The sequence below is a fragment of the Haemaphysalis longicornis genome, unplaced genomic scaffold (assembly GCF_048455015.1).
Source record: "Haemaphysalis longicornis isolate Haplotype H1 unplaced genomic scaffold, Haemaphysalis longicornis Haplotype H1 scaffold_1, whole genome shotgun sequence".
In the NCBI taxonomy this organism is placed as follows: domain Eukaryota; kingdom Metazoa; phylum Arthropoda; class Arachnida; order Ixodida; family Ixodidae; genus Haemaphysalis; species Haemaphysalis longicornis.
The window spans coordinates 156,921,717-156,946,346 of NW_027526203.1; the positions used below are offsets into that span (position 1 = coordinate 156,921,717).

The following is a 24,630-nucleotide window of genomic DNA, read 5'->3' on the forward strand; positions in this document are numbered from 1 at the left end:
AAAGGCGAAAACGCCCGTGTGTTCGAGATTTCTGCGCACGTTAAAGATCCCCAGGTGGTCAAAATTAATCCGGAGCCCTCCACTACGACGCGCCTCATCGCCTGCGTTGCGTCGGCGCGTTAAACCCCACAATCATCAACACAGACGCACACACGCACACCCATACACAGACACCCACACACTCATCCTTTGTTATTCAGGGTTGTTAGCGCTGTGTGTGTCTGCTACTCTGTGTCCTTCGCGCTGTGTCATCACATTTTAACATATTGGCGCGAACCATGCATTGGGTTTATGTTTTCTTTATTTTTTATGCCGCATGGGTGATCCCATTTGATAGGGAGTGTTTCGCCCTAGCGTCACTAGCCTAGAATAATCTGTGATCTGGGGCGGTATTCCCGTGTTTTGTCCCTTTTGTGTCCCTTTCAAAAGTGGCCCTTTTGAGCGAGCCCTGATTGGCTAAAAGCGAACACCCGGATGTGACGCCTTACAAGCACGGCGGAGCTATGAGCCGTGGCTACTCGGAGCAGACGATTTGGAGCAGACGATTTTTCGTCGCCTTATTGTTGGTTCGCTCGCGGAACAAAAAACACATAAAAGATACTCTGATACGGTTTCACTTCTTTTAAATGCATTTGCAAGAACAGTTACGGTATTTGAATCAAAGACCCACTGCTTAACCGGAAGTACGTCACGATGAAAGGGACGCAAAAGGGACGTTTTCAAAGGGGACAGTTACGAGAATACCGCCCCTGGAGTGTTCTCGATATAATTTCACGGTTCGAGAAACACTCGCGCCGAACGAGAAAAGCCCGCACAGCAGAAGCCGCGCATTCGATTTGCCGACACTCGCCAACGCATGTCCTTCTGTTGAGTGCTGCTTCGCCGCCTGTGTACAAGTTCGCTTCAATAAACTTGTTTTTCCTACAACACAGCGTCGTCGTCTTTGGCTACGTTACAATATGTTCGATACATGAGACGAATTTTGGACAACAATTCTTGCAAAGACATACCATGACATAGAAGTGCTACCAGCTGACATACCAGTCAACTGGTACCATTAATGAGGACATGACCCGCCGTCAAAGCTTGCGGGCTATTCGCAAGTTCCCATTTTGCGGCGGCGGCACCATAATACCACAGTGCTCCCATTGCGAATCGATCGTGTCATTGGCCAGTGAAGGAGTCTTTAAATTCCATTTAAATTTATTTTATTCTTTTGTAGCACACATGAAAACAATCGAGAAAATAGCGGGAAAATAATCCCGACCGCATAAGTGGAGTCGGTGGAGGCGGCAGCAGTGAGGCCCCGCCCGGTCATAGCAGGCCGAGTCCGGCCGCTGGTTGGACACAGGGCTCTCCGTCACGGAGGGGTCGGGGAGCCGCTCGGCGTCTCCCCGCAGAGCCCACGGGTCACTCGGGAGCCCCTGTTGAATCCTGCACGGTGCGTTCGGGAAGGTGAGAGAGATCGCGGAGCAGCAACTGCTTAGTACTCGAAACGCCGTGCGACCATGACCTCCGGGGGATTGGCACTACTGCACCCCGAGGGGGTATCGGCTCGAATTAGGTGTGATACCGCTCTTCTTTTGAGAGGACAAACAAGAATGAACTTCCTTCAACTGCATAATTATCAACGAGAATTATTGCCCAATTATACCATGTTACTGCGCTACTATAGCAGCTTTGGCTCGAAATAAAGCGGACGAAATAAACAAAGGGAAGTTAACATAACCACAGGAACCGTGCGCACTAGGGAGGGCGGCGGACGCCTCCCTAGCCATCTAAGGGGGGCGCCAACTCCCCCCGTATCGTTTACTCAGGCGGACCTGTGCTGTCTTAAGGTGCCCAATTCCGGCCATACACGTTTTTCACAGCAATTTCACTAGCGAGCCTCTGATGTTGCCCTGTATGAGGACTGTGTACACCTCCAACGTTAGCCACCGCGGACCAAGGGCCGGCCGTTGTAAAAAGCGCGCCATAGCTTCAGTTTCATTTTTTCACCTATTGCGGAGCGTGTTCCCTTTCGGACTATAGACCAATTCTTGCTACGATGGACATTTTTCAACAGTGTGTCTGCTGAACATGACATCGTACACATTGCTATACGTTACGGTCCGGAATCGGGGCATCCAGAAATTGGGCGGATAAGTTTAAATTACTGATCCGCCGTTAGTGATCCTTATTAACAGAGACCTGATCAAAGGAGATAACAGCCATTTTCAAGAAGAGCTTGCGTTCATGTTAGTTGGTATTCCATAACGTTAATCTTAGCGCACAAAAATATCACGGGTAAAGAATACAAGTAAAAGCGCTAATTATAACTCTCTGCTAGTAATTCTGGAGCTAATTAATGGGTAATTCGGGTTTTATTCATAACTAACTTTCCTTTTACGGGCACTTTCCAACAACCGATTTAGCCCTGGCCAATCCCCCCTTGTGGGTACGTGCCGAAATCTTTGAGGACATCATCATCATCATAATCATCATCACATCTAATTGCCTTCTCGGTTTGCCACCAGCGCACCCTGTCCTGCAGACATTTGATGTTTCCGGACATCCCACGTATACATGTCACATATGTCGCACAGAACATTAAAAGACGTGTAACAGTGCCTTCACAAGAAGCTTCAAAATTAATAATACATCACTTGTTTGATCCTTTCAAATGATTCAAATTAGTATAGGGCGTGACGGTGGCCTAATAGAGAACCCTGAGCCTGCATATGCTCCTTATGGCTATCCTACCTGTCATAGCCTTGGGATAGAGGAAGAGGTGGCGTCAAAGGGCCATGAAGGCAAAATACAACTTTGTTCAGTCTGAAAGAACTGTAGCCTCTGGTAACTTACTCAGGTTCATTCCAGGCGCAAAATGCGTTTTTTAACCGAAAAAAACGCATTTCAAATTGTAGAGCTTTCAAATTTCGCGCCAAAGTGGCGTAGTATGGGCAGGAGTGACGTAATAGGGGCCAGCACTGAAATATATACTTGTGTGTTGTCATTCAAGTGATACGATCGAACGAAATCAGAGGCCTAGAGGACCCACTGCTTGGTATTGGGACGGCGACCGACAAATATCGCACAAACAATATCCTGTGACGTCATAGAGAAATCGCTCGAAAGTGGTGGGGAGTCGCCACCGCTTCGTAGGTGGTTTTCTTTAACATCTCGATCATTTGTTCCAAGTCTGCGATAAAATTGGTAGCAATGTTATCGGGACAGCCGTCTTTCCAGTCACCCAAACATATTTTGTCTTCATGGACCCTGAAGGGATCAAAAGCGATAGTAGTGGTCAAGAGAACAAAATGCGCATTGAAGACATCCTTGCCAAAGAAAGTGTAATTAGGCCCGTGCTGCAATTAACAGTACCGACAACACGAGAACCAAACGAGTGCCCATCAAAATACTCGAGGAGAGTTGCGTATCGGGCACGATAGAATAGCTTGGTCAAGAAATCAGATAGTAGAATTCTGGGCCAAAGTAGATGAGGGACAGGGGATGAAACAGTTAAGATAAGCTCCCATCCTGCACGAGTAGGCTCGTGTGCGTTCAGTGCGCTCTGATCCAAGGCCTTTTACCAGTTCCTTCCTGGCTGTAACCTCTAACAATTAAGGGTACAGCACGCTGCCGGCCCCAATTTTGAAGCTACATTCAGTGAACGGCACACGCCCACAAGCTGTTCTCAATGTTACCATAAAGCAATAGCCACTAATACAACAACAGCGCGCTAATGCGATGTCTTCCTCAAAACACGTTTGAGGCATTTCCATGACTCAGCACGACAAGGACTGTACGAGCCAAACGCATGTTGGCTTCCGGCCTTCAGACGTGACGTTACTCCCTGAACAGGCTGTGGACATCTCTACTCCACACTCTGAAAAACACGCAGCAGTCGCACGTACGCATTGGTAGAATGTCGTATACCCCTATAGAAACTGCGGCAGGCTCATTCGTTGCTGCAGCCGAAATATGCGCATTAACGACCACACGCAGAAACATCGTGTCCTAAACATAAGGAGCACGTCCTGTGATCGCTGACCAGTCACCGGGGCTCTTCGATTTACACTCTCGGACTCACCGCGGATAGTCCGCGGGTAGTCCGAGGATTCCCCGAAGCCTTAGGGATACATGGGAAAATCGAATGCCGGACTGCTTCTCGGGGAGTCCGCGGTGAGTCCGAGACTGTAAATCGAAGATCCCCACTGTCAGTCATCATGCGTGACCACCACCGTTGCTGACGTGCCGATGCAGAGAACCGGACGGCCATTAGTTATGTACGTAGCACGTCGGAACATTCATTGCACGCCGAAATCGTAACACAGATGGGCACGTCGTTTGGCGAGAGCCATTAGTGCACCTCGTGGAAGATGTTGCGCAGGTAGGTGGGGGTGAACGTCATCGTTAGCAGCTACGGTGCGTCACCACGGTGGGCGACCGTACAGGTACAGAGAAAGAGCTTGCCACTTCGCGAACAGCAGCAGAGTGCTTTGGTCACCATGCCAATGCGGCATTATATGTGCTCTGCAGCTTTCGTCCTCATTCGCCCATTCACGTCCACTGCAGAAAGGCCTCTCTTCTCGACTTGTAACACTTATACTCGTCCCACACGTACAAGAAAAATGATATTAAGTGGTTATTGCGTTAAGTTTGATTGCCATTAATTCGCAACTACGCGCAAAAATCTCATGTCATTCGCTTTAATGTCATTTTTGGTTTAAGGAATTCCACACAACTCATTCGCCTTCACGAATGCCTTAAATTTGCCTGCTCTCGAACGCGATAAGCATCAAATGAAACCAACAAAGCTTTCAGCACCGTAGTTTTAACGCGGGGTAGCTGAACTTCGAAATAAGATGATTTTTTGGGCACTCTTGGTGGCGAAGTTCTGAAGAAGACGAAGTTCACTAAAACAGCGGCAAAAGGCAAAACTTGCCCGCCGCGTTGGCTCAGTGGATAAGGCTTTGCGCTGCTGAGCACGAAGTCGCGGGTTCGATTCCCGGCCGCGGCGGCCGCTTTTCTGATGGAGGCGAAAAGCAAAAACGCCCGTTTGTGCGAGATTGCGGTGCAGTAAAGATCCCCAGGTGGTCAAAATTAATCCGGAGCCCTCCACTACGGCGCCTGCGTTGCGTCGGCGCGTTAAACCCTACAATCAATCAAAAGGCAAAAAACATCATGTTACTCTCGTCGTTCTGAATTTTTCGGATTTAGCTACCGCTGGAAAATATGCTTTTGGGTTAGTTGGTGCAAATTCCTTCAAGAAAAAGTGCGCTAAAAACCCCGACCGAAAAAACGACTAAAAAACATAATTTTTTTAGAAAACACTATTTATCGTAACGTTTTCTTTCACAAAAACAATTTAACCCTTGCAAGACGTTTTTCGTTACGCTAAAAACTTCTAAAGTATCAGTGCATTTCTCTTTTTGGTCATTATCACCATCGTGTCTAACACATTTAATGCCTTAGCGTTCTCGCGTGTAGCACGGGCCGCCCAAATAATGTCATTGGGAATCTTAATGCCTTAAACATTTGATGTCATTTTTTTTTTTCAGACGTGTGGCACGGTTATTTTGTTTTGCCTCCTGAGCTCCCGTACCTCATTTTTCCCAGTCTTCGAATCATGACCCTCAGTAGCCATTTTATTCCTCCAGCGGGCCTATTGTAAGTCAATACGCCTTTTTTATTAGGTTCAAACACCCTAACTTGTACCTTTACACCCTTTCTGTGTGGCAAAAAGGGTGTTGACTGACCGCAAAACCCTCGGTTTTCTTCAGGGTGTTGAAAGGGTGTGAAATGGGTGTTCAGTTGAACAAAACGAGGAGCTGGGGGTGGACTTAGCTTCTGCCGGTGTTGCTAAGTTTTGCTAGGCTTTGCTAAGTTTTGTTAGGTTGAGTGATGTTCTTGCTAAGCTAAGTGCTGAGAGTGAGGCCAAATCTAGCCGGGTTTCGCAAGGCTGTTCCAGTGTGTCCCCCACACTGACAGCGGATCCAAGGGGGAAACAGCTAGGTCGACCCCAAGCTCCGCTGTTTCTGCAGCCTTACACCACTAGTGCGAGCTGCGCCAACTTTTTTTGCGATTTAGTTGCCCAAAAAGACTATCACCCGTAACATGGTATAGTAATATGTGCGGATACGCATGCACCATTTGTTCTCACACTGGAGCAGTCGCGAAGGCCGGCTTCACTGCTACGATACCAATCTGCGGGGGTGCACCCTTTACAGGCGGTGCAGTTTTTTTTTTGTTTGTTAACGGGACCGAACCAAGTTCAAGCTTAATCAGCTCCGCTGGTAATAAATTATGCCAATTCATACTGTTTTCAACATCGTGAGATACAAAACATTCCCCCGCTCTTATAAAATGTATAAGTCCACCCATGTAAACGGGTAGAAAATACATCGAAAGTTAAAGGTCTTTTAACACCCTAGCTTGTAACTTTACACCCATGTGGCAAAAAGGGTGTTGAAATAATGAATACCCTTCTTGGTGGGTGTTGAAAGGATGTGGAAAAGGTGTTTGGTATTTAGTGAAATTCCATGGCTTATTGAACCTAATAACCACTTCACGATTAAAACGCTTTCGCAAATCGACATTCTGGCTTTATGATCTAATTTTTGCGACAAACCCAGCGACTCTATTAGGGGACTTTCCTGTGCTGGCTATAAAAGCAATAAAAGCAGGGGTATTTCCAAGGTAAGTCAGTATGCACTCGGTCTCCCCATGCATGCCGTTGGTTTTCTCGACCCATTCATTCGGGGTCCGAGTGTGATTTCTGCGTGTTAAATGTGCCTGTACGTCGTGCTGTGCGCTCAGCCGATCCTCCTTGCGGCACAGCCCACACCTTCATTTTGAGGTGTTAAGCAACCTTACACCCTTATTTTAGGGTGTTCACAAGCACACCCGTTTTTAATCAAAACACTTTTTAAAGGTGTGCGCCATGGGACAAGATTTTTACACCCTTTTCGGCCAGAAAGGGTGTAAAAAAGTTATGCCTATAACGCGAGTTTGTTCCCCAACCTATGATGGTTATTTCCAAACCTTAAGCATCACACCTGTCAGCCTTCCTGCGGGCCTCTTCTATGTGACCCTTATTTGAAGGTCCTAAGTAAGACCAAAGTTTAAGCTGCATCCATGCACTGTATTCACGTTTTAGTTACACCGGACTAATGCATTGCTAGTATAATACCATTCCTTTTAGTAACTGAGCAAAACCTGCTCTTTCATACCTGGCAGTGATTCTCAAATGGACCTCAGCCCATTTTAATCGCATGCCTGATTTGTTTCCGCTGCTTCGGATCAGCGCCATCAATTACACACATCAACTTTTTCTGTAGTACTTTACCACATAGGCTAAAGGGATTTTTAAGCCTGCTTAACGTTAATGCTGATCTTTCGGAATTCAATTTAATTATTTTTTTGTCTTTCTCAGACCCAATAAACAAGAATAAATCATTTCCAAATTTCAAGCTAGTCCGGTACGCTTTCTTCCTTCACTCGCATACTGGAAGATCTGCTGAATGTCCTGTCTGGGCTGGCTGCAAATAAGCTGGGTGAAGGGGCGTTTCTTTGTCTGACGCCCTCTCTAATAGAAGACATTTCACTCTTTTCGCGGAAGACTGCCCGTAGTCCCTATGGCACCCACCCAAACAGACTGTGTCATGGGTGTCTTTACTACGCAGCGGCGTCTGTACCGTGGGGCCCGGAAGGTTACTGACCTTGTTGGGGCAGAGATATAAATGGTCACAGCCGAGGGCAGGTGTGGTCCCGAGGACTCGCTCGAGGCGACCCGGCCTGGTGCCACCATCCTGCCTGAAGTCTTGGTTGACATGCAGCCGTAGGTCATGGTAAAGGACCAGCGCCGTGACTGCGGGGAACCACACCGCTGCATGGGTCCACAATGCAATTCCTGCATGCGGTAAGGCACTGTCTTCAGCCGCTGTCCCAAAACGTGAACACGGAAGCAGCTTGACCGAAGATGGGACCTGTGCGGTTTTTGCGCTGGGAGAACGGAGGCGGGGACCGCTCGTCCACCACAAACGTCCCTTAGGTGGGACACTGCAATGAGACTGGTACGAATTGGGATTAAGAAGCAATTCCTGCCATCTCAGGCATGCCAGGCTGATGGGCTCCCGGTTAATTCAGAGCCTTCCACGGTGGCTAACACCCATATTCTGAAAGCGATTTTCGCGCGTAAAGCCATTGCGGTATCCCCCACTCAGCCAGGTCCAGGTAACAATGTTTTGACGAGAAATAAATTTAAAATTTACTATTCATTTATTTATTATTTGGAGTAAATAATAAAACATAACTAATTTATCAGACCATATATTGTTATTCGAAAATATTTAGGCTCGGGAGGGGTGAGTGGTACGGGGGAATTTCAAGCTTCCCTGTCGAAGAACCCTGCGCACGCATGTATTACAATAAAACTCAAATATTTATTTCCCTTTTTCCACCGATAATTAACAACGCCATTGCGGTACAGTTCATGCGGCAGGAGAAATTACCTCACTAAAATAGAATAAGAACCGATTTCTATAACCTTTAACATAAATCGCGATTGCCCTATTAAATAACAGACTGCGCTCCGACCGTTCATTCATCCCTTACAGTAGAAGCTCGTAAATGAACTTTCATAAAGATAAATTGAGACATTATGACGCAATATGAACCGGTATTATTGGACGTAAGGCCCGAGAACAAAACCGTAGTAGAGCTCCGGTGTTCCTAATTGAAAATAGTGCGTGAAAAACAACGTATAACCGAAAGTAGACAAACAAGAACATCGGAATAATTTCGTACCGGCAGGTTACCAATCAGAGCTGCGAAATGCGCGCACGTACGCAGGAACAAAGTAGAAAATCTCCCCATCGGCACCATTCAGACACCGCGGAATAGACACGTCAGGGAAGGTTCCGTGAACAGCCAGCGTCCGTGCCCGCATTGATTACTGGGGAACGCTGGATGAGATGTCATGATACATCCACTAAAAACATCCCAGCCAAACAGAAAAGCTACATCAACTCAGTAGGCGACTGTAGTCTCTAGTGAAAACTAAACGATAAAGATCCACCGTTAATAAAGTGACGCCAAAACCACTGCGCTGTTACTGAGGCTGCTGACGTGGGTTCATTGTCACCCTCGCTGCCGTTTTTCGGATAAATGTGGTGAGCTAAAAGGCACCTTTGTCGCGATGTCGGTACACGGTAGATGTATTGCCCGTACCCCGCATCCGCAGGTGCAGCTTCGGCTCATCAGAAGTAGTTCTATGGTCCGAACGAGTAAAATTTAACAAAAAAATTGGCGGAGCTCGCACTAGCGGTGCAAGGCTGAAGAAACAGCAGAGCCCCCTCTCCCTTAGTCGGAGACCCTGCAGTTGCGGCTCACATGGATTTCCGAACTTGCCGCTGAAAGTTCTCCATGACAGGCCGGCCGGGATCGCTTTGTCCGCAGCCATTCACATCTACCCCAAAGTGGACCGCGTTAGGACGGCCTAGAACCCGCGGCAACCGGCTTCGCGAACTGGGCGTCTGTATAGCGCGAGTTCTGTGCTCCCCACTTCAGGCGCGAGCGCACGTGAACTACCCACGAACGCTGCGCCACGAACCCTTGGCAGGGTGTTCTCGAAGGTCGAGCTGGGCGACAGCGGGCGCTCGGCACTAAGCGTACGCTCACGTGCACTCAATCTGTTTTCTTTGTATTTTAAGTGCGAATGCACTTTATAAGCGACCCCAAACCATCCACCGCCGGCGGCGGCGGCGTCCACAGTGCTCCTCTATATTTAAAAAAGAAACAGCACCCGGCGCCAGGTTTCGATCCGAGGACTTTGCGGCCGCAGCGCGACGCTCTACCGACCAAGCCACGGACACGACGGTGATATCAGTGTTAGTGACGCGCCTTATATCTTTAACGCATTCAAACTACGTCGTCAGCGGCGTGCGTTGGCGACTCAGCGGCGTTATAGCGGCTTGATAACTGCGTGGTGTACACGTGATACTACAAACCCGATGGAAGAGATGGAAGAGAAGGCGGCGAGGCGGTGGGCTGCGGGGGCCGAGCGCAAGCGCCGCAAGCGGGCCGACAACCGTGCATTCGCACTTTCACATTCTCCCCCTCGGGGAAATGCGGGGGAATTTTTTTTTTCTGGTAACGCCATACTGCGAAACTAAAAGCTTACACACAGCTATGGTGCTAAAAAAAAGTAGATTGCACGCAACACAATAACAATGTAAAGGGCCTAGAGACGCCAAGGAAGTCTCGAAATGCGGGCAAGTTCACGAAAGAAAGGCTAGCTTACGTGGGCGTCGTCGTGTCGGTGATGCGCTGCGGGTCGGCGCAAGGAGACGACCGTACGGGCCGCGTGGTCTCCGTGCCAGGCGAGGAGGCGCGTCGGCGAGCCCCATGTGCGTGCCGTCCGCCGGCGGCCAGAGGAGCCACGTAGACGGTTGCAGCAGACTGAGGCCCTGCGAGACAGACGCCCAGGACGCGAAGGCCGACTGGAAGCCCAGAAGCGGGGCTACCGGGGCCAGGGCAGCGTCGGATGGCGGAGCCGCTGGCAGCCTTCTGGATACTCGGACTCCGAACTTGCGAACAGCCTCGGGTCCCCTGGGGCTCCGGTGGGGCAAACTTGGAAGCGCCATTGGGAGCAGATGGTCCTCTACTGCCTCCTCGGTGTCTGGCACCTTCGCTCATCACCTCTACCGTCTCGTGGCAAGCCACTATTGACTCCGTCGATAACAAACGGGGCCGATTACAGGAGGCGGAGTGTCAAACGTGTCGCGTTCTCATTGGCTGGCCTAGATGCGTCAGGAGCACGCGTAATGGCGTGAGATGGTCGCTCGGGCCCTCGCTTGACCGTGTGAGCTGATGATGGGGATGATGATGATGTTCCTTTGTGAAGGGCACATACCCAATCGGGGGATCGGCCAAACATCAGGGGAGCTGGAGGGTCTTGTATAAGGGAAAATGAGGGTGGTTGGAGAGCATTTTGTAGCGGGAGCTACACTGGCCGAGGTTGAGCAGTTTCGCGTGGCTCCTGGAGAGCCATGCTGCGCATGCGCAAGAAGCAGTGACGTCACACGGCGCACAGAACATTGCTCGCTGCCCGGCGTCTCTCACACACCCCACGCGCTCAGCGCCTTCGCCGACCTCCGTTGCGCACGTGGCGGCCCGGTCCACTTGATCACGGGAGGGGTGGGCGGGTGTGGAACCGATAGCTCGTGCGTCGCAGCAACACCGTGCTGCGCAAGCGCGGCACGTGGCGGCCCGGTCCACTTGATGATCATGCGAGGGGTGGCCGGGTGTGGAGCCGATGGCTCGCGCGTCGCAGCAACACCGGCGTACGTGCGCCTGTGGAACCAGCTTAGCTCTGGAGTGATTAGTGACGGTGCGCCGGAGCCGCTTAATAAATATACATGTGTCACATGATGCGTACACCATGTGTGTGTCATTGAAGCATCAGTAAGCAGGATAATCAAGCTAATCCTAGACAACCAAGAAAGCTAAGAATAACCAGCTGAACCTTAGCTCACGCTACATATATATATATATCCTGGCATAGCCGAGCTAAGCCACTGCTTCTTTTTTTTTTTTTTTGTAGAATTGAAGATTGCGCTCAACCTGGTGACTCGAGTGAGGATAGCCGGTCGAAGCCGAGGAAACCCAAAATAGGGATGGCTTTTACGGGGCGAGGCCCATAACATGAAACCCTACTCTACAAATAAAGATTTGGCTACAAGGAGCAAGCATCGATAGTTCAGTCTGCCACCTCATTAAAAAAAATCCCCCCACCTCCCCGAAGGGGATCGTGCGGAAATGCGAATGCATTGGGTGCACCGATGAGTGCGCTGCGAGTAATTATTATTAATGGCGTACTTAATGAAGAGAGACGAGAGTGTGAACGTAACCATTTATTCATTCATCAGCACCTGTTTGTGTTATCGTTGTACCTGACGGCCACAATCACCGCCTTCTGGTCGCTGAAGTGCACGGTCAAAGGGTCTTTGAGAAGCATACGCGCGGCACAGTTTCGCGTGCCGCGCGTATGCTTCTCAAAGACCCTTTGACCGTGCACTTCAGCGACCACAAGGCGGTGATTGTGGCCGTCAGGTACAACGAGAGGAGAGAGAGACCCGCGCAACACGCCCGCCCCGCGCGCGAGCTCTCTCCGCCGAGCTCCGCGATGCGAGCGCCCTCACACGCCCGAGCGCGCTCCTCCTCTCCACTCACTCTCCGCTACTCCGCCCGAGCTCCGCGATGCGAGCGCCTTCACACGCCGAGCGCGCTCCTCCTCCCCCCTTGCCCTCCGCTACTCCCGCCCGAGCTACCAAGTGCTCCGGTTGCTAGGCGCGCCACAGCTGTTGCTAGGCGCTCGCCGGCCAACGCACGACAACCCCCGACTAAGAAATGCATTCGCATTTAAAAGGAGTGCAGAGCACTAGGAAACAAGGACAACGTCCAGTATGCATCGACTGGGTGCCGGGACACGCGGGGTTGCTTACGCGATGGCGAACGCGCAAAATTCTACGCTCCATGTTTACTTCAAGAACACCCGGTGTCACCACTCATTGACGTCGACCCGGCCAGCCTTGTTGAACAAGAAAAAAAAAAACGAAGAAAGACAAACCTGAGAGACATGACTCCCCAAAATGAGCCCCCTCTTGCAAAGGACTTACCCAGAGCGGCTCAAGTTCTGACCTACAAGGCCCGAATAGGGGCCGCCCTCACTGGAAGTGTGCTGCACAAGTGGCGCTCCTACGTTGAAGTGGCGGCACGTAGTAACTCAGAAAGACGCGACGGCTCCGCCGCTCTCATCGACCCACCATACCCCTGCCCGTACTGCAAGGACTCCACAGTCAAGCAGGACATTCGACACCTCCTGTGGGACTGTGGGGGCCTCTGTTAACTCCGAGTCCGAAACGCTCAACAGGTGCCATCATACGAAGAGTGGACGACGCCCCCGAATCCCAGTCATGCCAGGGAGAGATTGCTGTCAATGTGGGAGTTCGCCAAAGAGTCCGGTTAAGTATGCATTGTTAAAAATAGAAAAAAAAAGACAAAGACAAAAAAACACATACAATCCGTGGGGGCGAGGCAAGATGTACAATGAAGTAAGTATTAACAAAAGCGGCGGGTTCTTTTCCCTTTCTTTCCGTCAATAAAGCAACACACCTACTTCGGGTGGATGAGATGAAATCGTAAAGTGGGGAGTAAAGTTCTTCCTACGCGTCGCCGAGGCAGCTGCAAAGCTGCATGAAAGACGTATGATAGTTTTTATCCGATTCATTTGTGCATTCTTTTTTAATCCGCGTATGGTTTGTCTTGGTGAGCGCCCTCTCCCCGTCCCATCTCCCTGATTGGGAATGCGTCAATTCATGGGTCCCACCACGCTCAGACGGGGCAATAAGATAAGTTTCTCTCCTGCTCCTCAGCCCTCCAACCCTCCCGTTCTCCGTACAGCTTTTCGCATAGGCGCCAACTAGGGGGCTCGGGGGCCCGAGGCCCCTCCGGTGTTTCCCAGAGGGGCAGAACCGCCTCTCTCTCTCTCTCTCTCTCTCTCTCTCTCTCTCTCTCTCTCTCTCTCTCTCTCTCTCTCTCTCTCTCTCTCTCTCTCTCTCTCTCTCTCTCTCTCTCTCTCTCTCTCTCTCTCTCTCTCTCCACACTGACGATGCTAACGCCCTCTCCCCCCCCCCTCTACTCCCCAAAGTGTCATTGCCAGAATTCTGTTACCTACATGTCATTTGAAGTTTCGGCTAGTACTGATACTACCACCCTACTTGTCGTGAACCAATTCGGAAGTTTTGGACATTTGCCATATCTGACGCTTCTAAACTTCGTGGCAGTAACGAGCCCATACGACAGAAGAAATGGCCCTTGGGGAATGTTTGATGAAATATCCGTCGGTCAAAATTTGCGCTATGAGTGACCCCCGGAGTCGCGAACATTATCTGTCTGTTGCCGGCCAGAACGTACCTGCCATTCGCTTAAAATCCCGCGGGACAGTCTATGCAGGTAATAGACCTCCAGACTCCTGCGCATCTGTAAACAGCGGTTGGGAGAAGAGACTGGGCGCATTCGCCTGAGGAGGCCCAAAGTTTTGCATTCGTCGCTTGTTTTCTTGTGCCCGCTGTGGCTGAGACGGCACGCCTTCTAAGGCAACCTTTTTTTTCTAAGGCATGTCCTTCTGCAGTGTACGAGTCCCCCGTTAATGAGCTTTATTAGAGCCGCCAGCCCCACCGCACCTCTGAGATGTCGCTCAGGGAAGAGCATTTTTTTATAAACGCCAGAGATCTGAAATTATAATTTTCCTCCGATAAAATGGCCCGCTGAGCTAGTGGGTGCACTATTACGAGTTGCACCTCTGCAGCTAGTTAGGCAGTACGACGAACACAACATGTTCACGAGGCACAAAAACTTTCGTCCAATAACTGTCCCTGCCACTACCTGTCTTATAATTACCAAGTTTCGTTGTATCTTATGTATTTCTACGCTCTTACGCTTTGATTAACGGGAAAATATTGAAAAATCTTTCACTGAGGGAACTTATTGAGATTTTGTAGGTTAAAATGCCCTGCTCTAAAAAAAAACCAACCACCCTACTAGGTTTCCGTGATTTGTTGCCTTGACAAAACCAGTGGGAGAGAATGCGGGGAGCGCAGAGAAGACCATGACCGCGGGTATGCATGCCTTCATACCCATGCATCGTCAAGCCCCTGAACAGCAACGGAGGTGTGCTGAACCGGCGATATCGGCAGCGTGCGCTGTTTGAGAGCTTCCGTAGAATTGTTGGCATTTGAATTTAGCGCGGGCAGAGTCCATTGGCGCGGGTTATATCACGGCGTGCGCATTTTTACCATGATTTTTTAAGTGGGAGCAATCAAGTTCGTTAGGAGTTAGGCACATTTTGGGGCAGGTGATTGTTTGAATAGAACAAAGGAAAATGTTAAAGATAGTTAAAATTGTCATCATGTATTGTCAGCTGGTACCTCACTGTACCTCATGGGAGACAGCGCCGTTTTTCCCGGCTCTGTCTTGTGCCCCTCAAAGGGTACAAGACGCTGCCTTTTTTTGAACCGTAACTAAACTAATCGATGTTTCTTGCTAGTAGCATGAAAATAAACCAGTTATATTTTTTTTATTTCTTTACTTTTTTGTAAATAATTTTTAGTTGGTTTTACATATTTAGGGCAGTTCAGTGAAATTATCATCATCATCCTTCCCCTCCACGGCCGCAGTGGCGGTAGAGTGTAAAACTTCTAGTTCACTCTAGTGGCGGCTGGCCTGTGGGCCCGGCATGTGGATTTGAATCGCATATATTTTTTCAGGTCCGTGCGAATTATTGGAAACAAGATTTTCCACGATGCGCCTCTCCGACATGCTGGCTGTCGTGTTCGGCCTGTCAGTGTTCAGCGAAGTGGCCTACTACGTCTACGTGAGCGCTACGCGTAAGAAGAAGCGCTCCCTGAGCAAGAAAGCGCAAGCCTTCGGCAATCAGGTGGGCTGCACGCTTAACGTGGCTAAACTTAGCAAATGATAGCAGCTTGCCGATCATATTCGAAACGTGTACGCGAATTATCAGAACGTCCGGCCCTTCACCACGTACGCATTTTCAAGACCGCGTACTGTCTCTCTCTTTTTGGATGTCACTTGGGAGCGCGTGGCGTTGCGTACTACCAGAGCGTCGCAGCGACGCCATGAAGAAATTTAGCGCACGCGCAATGCTTGCGGGGCGAAAGCGCACGTACGCGGGTGATGAGATTGAACTTCTTCATCTTGTTCTCTATCACAACAGTGGAACTCTGAATTTAGGCTTGCAACTACAACTCAAGTGTAATATGTTATAGAATTTCTGAGCTCCTAAATTTGTGCGACACAATAAACCAAAACTGAAGGTACTGGTTGTTGTAAACACGGCCTTAACTTACATCGAGTCGTGAATGCATCGTCGCTGCCTGATAACGTGCGCTTATTAGGACGTTTTGTCTTGCTGAAAGCTACCTAAGTTGGAGGTTGAGTGAAACCGCGCATTCTGCATACGGTCATGGAGCTGCTGAGCTGGAACATTGCAACATGTCTGCTGTCCCAGGCAATCTTTTTCCCTGACCAAGGCGTGGCGTGCCCCAAGGCGACGTATGACAACTCCGACACGTGTGGCAACCCCAGCTGCTGCTTCCTTCATGGCCCCACGTCGCTCCGCACGCTCGTTCACACGCTCACGTCGGCGGAACGGACGCTCGATGTGTGCGTCTACATGATCACCTGCCACGCCCTGGGTGATGCCATCCTGAGCAGCCACCGCCGCGGCCGGGCCATCCGCATCATCACCGAGGCCGAGGGCGACGACATGCCGGGCTCCCAGATTGGCAGGCTACGTGCGGCTGGTATGGAACACATCTCTCTTTATCTATCTCACACCATGTGCGAAGGCATTAATAAGGTTCTGGGTGACAGCCCACTGCTGTTGGGAAGGTGCTCATTTTTGTGGAGAGCACAGCAAAATACCTCTGTCGCTTACAAGGGGTGGGGCTGCGGTTGAATTTCCTTGTTGCTCAGAAGGATGCAAAGGGTTTTCGAATTGCTTGAGCTCCAGTGTGTAGGGGACGCTTTGGGAAAAAACAAGGTGTAGCAAATAAATTTGTAAATAAATTTGCTACACCTTGTGTAGCAAATTGCTCCCACCTGTGCTTGTAGAAAATGCTGGCTGCAGGATGTCACTTCCCAAATCTTCCACTTCATGAAACTATAGTGTGGGTCATGTCTGTACTCTTTTTTTTCGTTACCCCTGTTCATACCCAACGGGCAAATCCTGTCAGTGCACCACACGAAGCAATGCCAAATCTCTCTTCAGCTTGGCATGTACTAGTGTATGCCATTGCATTCGTAGGCAGTATACCAAGCCAGTCATGGTGGAAGCAAGCATATTAGAGTTCAGGGCTTCTCAAGACACTTTGGAGCTTATAAGTAGAAAAGGACTAGGACAAAGGGGTCAGGGCCGGGCCCTTTGTGCTAGTCCCGTCTTTTACGCACAGTATTTCTACTTGATTGGCATATTCATGGGAGGTTGTGGCCGTTACTACACCAGGGTGGCAATCCTGCTGTGGTGAGGGAGTGCGTTACCGGCAATGGTCGCCGGAGTCAGGCCACACCCCAAGGCCCATTCTGCAATTCCATCAATATGCAGATTTTTTTCTTTTTTAATCCAGTGGGAATTGTTTGGCACCCGGATTCGAGCCACGGTCCTTCTGCACGCGAGGCGGATGCTCTACCTCTACACCACCGCTGCGGTACTCACTATGGGGCAGAAACTTGGGGACTCACTAAGAGGGTTCAACTTAAATTGAGAATGACTCAGTGGGCAATGGAACGGAAGACGATAGGTGTAACATTAAGGGACAAGAAGAGAGTGGAGTGGGTCGGGGAACAAATGCGTGTTAACGACATATTAGTAGAAATAAAGAAGAAGAAATGGACGTGGGCAGGGCATGTAATGCGAAGGCAAGATAACCGTTGGTCATTAAGGGTAACAGAGTGGATCCCTACAGAAGGCAAGCGTAGCAGGGGGCGACAGAAAGTTAGATGGGCAGATGAGATCAAGAAGTTTGCAGGGATAAATTAGTCGCAGTTAGTGCAGGACCGGGGTAGTGAGATTAATGGGAGAGGCTTTTGCCCTGCAGTGGGCATAGATAGGTTGGTGATGATGATGATTTCTACTTGAAAGATGCAGTGCCGTCTAACCCAACAACTTGCTGTACTGACACTCTGGAGCAGCAGAATTGGCACTGCAGCTAGATTGTACTGGTCTGTGTCAGGAGCTCAGGACACGAAAAGCTTGTGCATGAAGGTAGATATAAGACAGCTCATTGCTTTCGCCTCTTCCATCTGTTTTGTCTTTAGCCACTTTTTTGTTCCTTTTAGTGCTGGTTTATAATAAAAGCCTGTTCACTAGCCAGCATAGCCAGTGCCCAGACCAGAGTGGCACGGCGTTGCCGATAGCCAACTGGTGCATTGTCCCGAGTGTGCATGAGCCCAAACTAGGGCCTCTCCTCATCGATTGCCCACACGGAGCGGGGCCGTTGTCGTCTACACTGCCATAACCGGGGTCCTTGCCTCCCTGTGTTGGTGCATGCAGGCATTCCCGTGCGGGTGAACAAGCACTCGTCGTTCCTGATGCACCACAAGTTTGCCCTGGTGGACCGGGAAGTGTTGATCAGCGGATCCTTCAACTGGACCCGCCAGGCCATCACAGGTGGGCTCTGCTGGTGGAGGGCCCCGTCTTGGGGACGACACACTGCGGTACTCTGCCATGAGCTGCAGCACTTTCCCAAGCACAGAAGTACTCTTCTGTGCCAGGTTTTGACTACAAGTACAGCCATTGGTCCCACTGCACATCTTCCTTTTTCTGTAGTTTTTAGGAGGAGGCACCAACTTGAGTTGGAGGCACCCTCCCCCTTCCCCCCCCCCCCCCTTTGTTTCTTTTCATCCTTGATTTCTAGATATTGTATTTCCGAGTTCTTATCCTGGTTTTCATTTGATTCGTCTTGGCCAAGAGGGTGTGCTGTCATTCCCAGCTACACAATGGAGACTAGTCTGTGGTGTCAGCCATGCCAGAAGTGTATACGCCACAAATTAAATCACCAGCTTACCTCTCTAGCGAGGCTGAAATGTATTATGCCAGAAAGCCCTCGCAAACACCCCCCTTTCTTACTGTCAAAAAATATTTTGGTCACTCGTGAATGTTGTGCTTTTGCTGTGAATTCTTTGCGGCCAGAAACTTTTGGCCTAGCCTAGAATCTTGACAATGAGTGTACATGTCCCCCCTTTGTGCTGCTGCATGGGGTGCCGAGGGCTGGCAACAGGTGGACCGCGCAGGCCACACTGGTAGTTGGGACTGGAGGGATAAGATGGGGACATTTGGAGCAAAAGAATGGGTTCAGGCGGCAAGAGTCTGAGGGGGAGGGTTCTGCAGTTGTCACCAGAAGTTGGCTGCTGCTGCTGATGATGATGATGCTGATGGTGTTAGTCACGACCCTCTGTCCCTGTCCTGTCCTGTGCAGGCAACCACGAGAACCTGCTGATAACGGCCGAGCCAGATGTGGTGGACCTGTACGTGGAAGAGTTTGCTCACCTGTGGAAGCTGTTCAAGCCACGCCCCTTCCGAGTCCCGGATGTTGCAACTGGCGAGACCGAAGAGCCCTGGTGACCCCCACCGTCTTATTAGGGGGTGTGTCCAAGCGCATTCTCAGTGTATATAGCATTGTTCCAATTTGTACATTGCACTCATCACATCGATATGGGCAGGAGGGCTGTTACGCCAGCACCTTCCTGCTACTGTGTCACATAATAAAGTGGTAACAGCATAGAAGTTGGGCGAGTTGATAGCTGTCCATTTTGGCTAGGAATAGCGCAAACAATGCATTTCTTCCTCTGTCTTTTGACTGTTTGCACCATTCCCTACCAAAATAGAGTACCAGTCTTGAGCAAGGGTGCACAGGGGCACTTTTGAGACAGCCAGGGCAGTAGGGGATGGACAGAAAATGTGTGCGCAGTCAAAGCAATTTCCTTGCGTGCACCAAACTTGCCCTTGCACACGTTTTATATCTTTTTGCATGAATTAGGCCACATTAGCAGTTTTCCTTTCCTACTGGGAAACTTCCATAAGGCTGCGTGTTGTGCAGAAAAGCTTGAACATGGGTTCTTTGCAGCAAAGCCAGCTCCCCCTTGTGATTTGATGCATGGAGAGTAGGTGCTGTTGCGGAGGAGTCAGTCCTCACTGTACAACAAGGCCACACATAAGAATTGCTGAGCTGATCCATTGCAGACCTTGTGATTGGGTGTCTAATGGCCCATATTTTTGCACGCACTGTGAAGGTACTGAATGTTCCTGAGGCTTTCATTTGTAACTGCCGTGTCACCACATGTGTGGTTGGAAGGTGAAGGTACAATTTCAAGAACCGATGTAGACCTTGAAATGCTTCAGCAACCCCATTTTTACATGAGCTTAACCCCACTTCTTCTCTGTTTGAAGTAGCCTTGAATTGAATGCCACCGGCATGAGTATCCAGTTCTGTGATCGGAAACAAAGGAGGGAAAATGTTGAACCGCAGCGCAAGCGCCAAGACACAGCACGATAACAAGAGGACGCACGAGGACGCACGAAGCACTTCGTGTGTCCCCTTCGTCCTTCGAAGGGGACAAGCACTTCGTCCTGTGTCTTGTCACTTGCTCTGTGGTTCAACATGCATCACCAACTTGCTCAAGTTTTCTTGTTGCAAGGGGGGGGCACTGAAAACTGCCTATACAGGTCAGAAAAAGAAAGGGTGCCTTTTGTCTCATAATAGGTGTTTCTGCAGTTGCCACTAACGAGCAAGTCACCACCCACCGTAGCATAAGGCAAAGCGATGGAATAGAACAGATCGGTGATCAGAGGGAAAAGAACCTGTGCTTTAGGCTGAGGACATGTGCAGACTAATGGTGTGCTTTTGTTGAGATCCAGGACTTGGAGTTAGAATGTTACTGTGCATATTGAAAACAAATGCCAGACCTGCCTCGGTGGCTACGGCGTTATGCTGCTGAGCCCAAGGATGCTTGTTCGGTCCCAGCCATAGTGGCAGCTGTTTTTCTGAAGGAGGTGAAAAACGAAAATGTCTGCGCTCGTGTCAAGATGAGCAGTTCGTCACTCCTTACTGGATAGTGCACCAAAGGTGTACGTCGCAGAGCAGTGTACATTGCAGTGGAACACCTCACCCATGCATGCACGTCATCTTAAAAACATGTCACCTCAAAAACAATGTGACCTCGACAGGGTCAATACTGCCCCCTGGCGCTTTCCTCCTGAAGTGGTGGTCTCACTTTGTGGAATTGGGAGCATCTAGTGGAAGCTTAGAAGTAAACTAGTTAGATCACTGGGTCATAAAATCGGTTGATGCATCACTCATTGCACTGTAAATATTGCCATGAACCATGCATTGGGTTTGTTTATGTTTTTTTTTTACCGCCCGGCTGTGCCGGGTTGTGTTATCTGTGTCCCAAGTGAAGCGCGTGTTGCATTTTTTCTTTCTTATGCCACACAGGTTATCTCATTTGATAGGGAGAATGTTTTGCCCTAACGTCACTAGCCTACAACAGACTTCTTTGATCTACTATGTTCTCGATGTAATTTGACGGTTCGAAAAACACTCGCGCCGAAAGATAAATACGTGCAGAGCATACGCTGCGGTGTTCGATTCACTGACACTCACCTGTGCACGTCAATTTGTTGACTGCTGCTTCACCACCTGTGTATTCTTTGAGTTGTTAGGGGAGCACAAGTTCGCTCCAATAAACTTGCATTTCCTTCAAAGCTTCTGCGTCATCTTTGGCTACGTGACAATATCACGTACACCAGTTTGTTCTTTTGTCCATTAGCACTCCATTGTTAGCTTTTGTTAGATTGTTAGGTCGATGTCTGTCTCTTGGCTGTTGTGTTGGAAGAGGCTTGTATTGTATGCAACGCAACAAATGTAATAAAACCACCACATAGGCACTAGCTGTGAACTCAAATTTTATTCGAGCAACTCTTAACATATATTGTGCAGGCACATACAATAAAAATATTCAAAAATAAACACTGCGGGAGATTCAGCACTTGTTGGTTTCCAATCATTTCAAAAATATGTCTTTTCATCTTACGTTTGCCATTAAGTTGCCAATACATCTGTCGCTTCTTTTTTTCATATTTTTAATGTTTCCGTTGTGGTAGTCAAATGGCCGCAATGTTTGCATTGTACATTTTTCACTCTCCATCTCTCATGCACAGTGTTTGCTTTTAGGTCGTTCTGTGTGCATCTGTGTGTGTGTGTGTGTTTGTCCCGCACAACTGAAAAATCGTGGTGTATATTCCCACTGCATAATTATGTTCCCATGGTCATCGCAAAAGCTTCATCTGTGCACGTTAGAGTGAAGAATGCTTGAGTGCAAGTGTGTGGACATCACACCTGGTGGTCATCACAGGTGGCCTAAAGCCATCTGTGATGACCACCGGGGTAGTTGGTAAGCACAACTGAGGAAATATGGTAGCTGCCAGCACAATTTAGTCAGCAAGTGCCAGCTTTAAAGGCACCCTGACCTATCTGGTGGCAATCGCAGGGAAGCAAGCCACGCAGTAGCACTGTCTCAAGTGCATGCCTGTCAGTTCTATGCAATTGTCATTGCTCAATACTCACCCGCTCATTTGAGAGATGTGAAAAGCGCTAGTTTGGTATTCTGGGTTGCTAAGTATGTTGATGGAACGGGTTTCCGGTGTGGGATTTTACTAATCCGAAAATTCCCCACGGATGCACTTTAGGATTGCCTTTTGCCGCGATCGAAACTGCTCTCAACGCAGCCAGGGCTCAGATCTGTGGCTTGCACTGCGATAGAATATTGTAACCACCAAAGCATATTGCACTGTTCAGATATGCAGTGTAAACTTCCCAGTTTTGTGCAGCAGTTTCTTGGCATTGTTTGCTGTATCCTGTTGGTGACGTTGTTGTTGTTGTTGTTATGACTGTTGGGTGATTGGGTTGTGCATGCAAAGTGTTTTCTATGAAATGTATTAGTGTTTATGAAATGTCTTGAGAGGGTTCTAGTTTTAGATGCAAAGCATCTTTTGCTCGGGACTATGTCCGTTATCCGTTGGCGTCCGCACCTCTCCTCCTCATCCCCCTCTCCACGCCAGCTGCGCGATAATGCGCTTCTCACTCCGTCCCCCTCTCCACGCCAGCTGCGCGATAGCGCGTGCAAGCGCGCCTCTCCCTCCGTCCTCCTCTCCACGCCAGTGCTATATATAACCGCGTGCACGCGTGCCGCTGCCTCAGTTGCTTCGTCGGATGAGTCTCGCTCCGGCGTCTAATGAGTACCGACAGTCCTAATGAGTACCGACAGTCTAATGAGTACCGACACCGGATTGGCTGACACAAGTTCAGCCAGCGTCAGCCAAACAGTTAACAGAGCCGTTTGTCATAGGGGAACCCTGAGGTGATGCGAAGCATCGCGGAGCTTCCAACAACGTTCACGTGATGTGGGTAACCAACGCAAGTGAAAATAAAGGGAACTCCGCAATGCTTTGCATCACCTCAGGGTTCCCCTCGGGAAGATGGTGTAATTTTTGTTCCCAGGATGGCCTAAATCCATCTGTAGCCCTCCACTATGGCACACCTCATACCCAGGCATAATCATTCGATGCGTCAGTTTGTTGGCACTCAGTTACAATCTTAGTTGCTATCTTGTTGCACTTTGTATATTATACATGATTCTTCTCATTTTTGTAGTTCTTCACTCGAGAATTCATTGTGGCATCTGTTTGCTGTTTGTCGCTGTATATTTCATCAGGGTTATGTGTTTCCTGAACCCTTGGTTTCACTATGGTACATGCCGTTGCCTGGCTTGTGCAGTCGTACACATTTTGGGAAGTCATTGAAGAGGAAGCCTTTAATTTCTTTATTGCCTTCATTTCTCAAGTCACATATACAAATGATTTTGCCCTGCTGTTGAATTATGTATAGCTTTTTTCTTTTGCTTTTTGTAATGTTTATGTTCACGAAGTATTTTAAGTTTGTTGTCGCGAGGTTTTATTATTTTGAACTTGTCGCTTTTGCTTTGCAACACAAGATTGTTCTGTCATTTGCATTTGTGAACTGTGCTTGCATGTGCGTACCATCTAGGGATTTTTTTAATGTTTTCTATCGCAAATAAATGAATTAACTGCGAAAATCCAGTGGCCCAGTTGTTTATACTGCCTTTTCATCCACATTGGTTGCACTGTAAAGACGCAGTTCCTCGCGTCTCACCTAGTTGACTGGCCTTCTAGTTTTAAAAAAAGTGGGAGGAAGCTGCGTTATTTTCCACTGCCAGGAATCTGACCCCTCGAGTATGCTAAGCTGTGTGCGAGCCTCAAAACTGGGAAGGAGCAGTTTCAGCTGTAGCCCATAAATGTGTACAGTGCAGTAAAGTCTACTTGCAACTCTGTGTTGGGCAAGGCAGGAGCTGTGAGCTTAGATGTGCACAAACATCAAATTTTCAACCGTGAACTGCATAGAAATAACACCAACCGATTGAAAATAGAGTAAAATATTTTTCGATACAGATACCCATGCTTCAATATGTGTGGGGCTTGTGAAAGTTGCACAGAGAAAAGAAAAAGTATCGTTCAGGTGACCATGGCTTTTCACACCTGCATTTAATTGGATTGGATTGGACTGGAAAACGTTAATTGAGCATAAAAGTGGGTGGCTTTCTTGAGAGCGGTTTTTCGCACTTGATCTCACCCGCTGCTCTCTGCACATGTGCCCCGTTGCTATAGCAACAGAGGCGCATCGTCTGCTTCCAGGATGCCGCGGTGCTAAATTCAAACTGGAAAGCGCAGTGGTGACGCGTGCCGCACGTGGAAACGCGCCGGTGGCAGCGAGAAGCATCATCGTCGCGTATACAATCACAACAAATGCGAACGTAAAACGCGAGGAATTCAGCTCATTTAGCTCAGCCTAGCGACAAACAGCTGATCTGCCAATTGGCGTCAAATTTCGATATGCACTGGCTGCGGCTAGGCTAAGCGGCGCTAGCATGAGCTTTTTAGGGCTGGGCATAGATTTAAAAATATGATTAATCGACGGTCACTAATCAATTAGT

The 24,630-nt window shown here is 49.1% G+C and overlaps 1 protein-coding gene across 1 annotated transcript; it reads left to right on the top strand.

Annotated features, from left to right (window-relative positions):
* The first annotated feature begins 15,260 nt into the window (after window positions 1–15,260).
* On the top strand, window positions 15,261–23,933 carry LOC144138377 (uncharacterized). The gene is made up of 4 exons (XM_077670634.1): window positions 15,261–15,481; window positions 16,073–16,367; window positions 18,116–18,232; window positions 19,041–23,933. The coding sequence occupies exons 1-4, from the start codon at window positions 15,347–15,349 to the stop codon at window positions 19,184–19,186; spliced, it is 693 nt and encodes a 230-aa protein (XP_077526760.1). The 5' UTR covers window positions 15,261–15,346; the 3' UTR covers window positions 19,187–23,933.
* Window positions 23,934–24,630: the final 697 nt, after the last annotated feature.

Bases quoted from the DNA above. Each gene is read 5' to 3' on its own strand.
- LOC144138377 (XM_077670634.1), top strand. From the start codon at position 15,347: ATGCGCCTCTCCGACATGCTGGCTGTCGTGTTCGGCCTGTCAGTGTTC. The intron at 15,482-16,072 runs GTGGGCTGCACG...CTGCTGTCCCAG, and splicing joins CGCAAGCCTTCGGCAATCAG to GCAATCTTTTTCCCTGACCA. The intron at 18,233-19,040 runs GTGGGCTCTGCT...TGTCCTGTGCAG, and splicing joins GACCCGCCAGGCCATCACAG to GCAACCACGAGAACCTGCTG.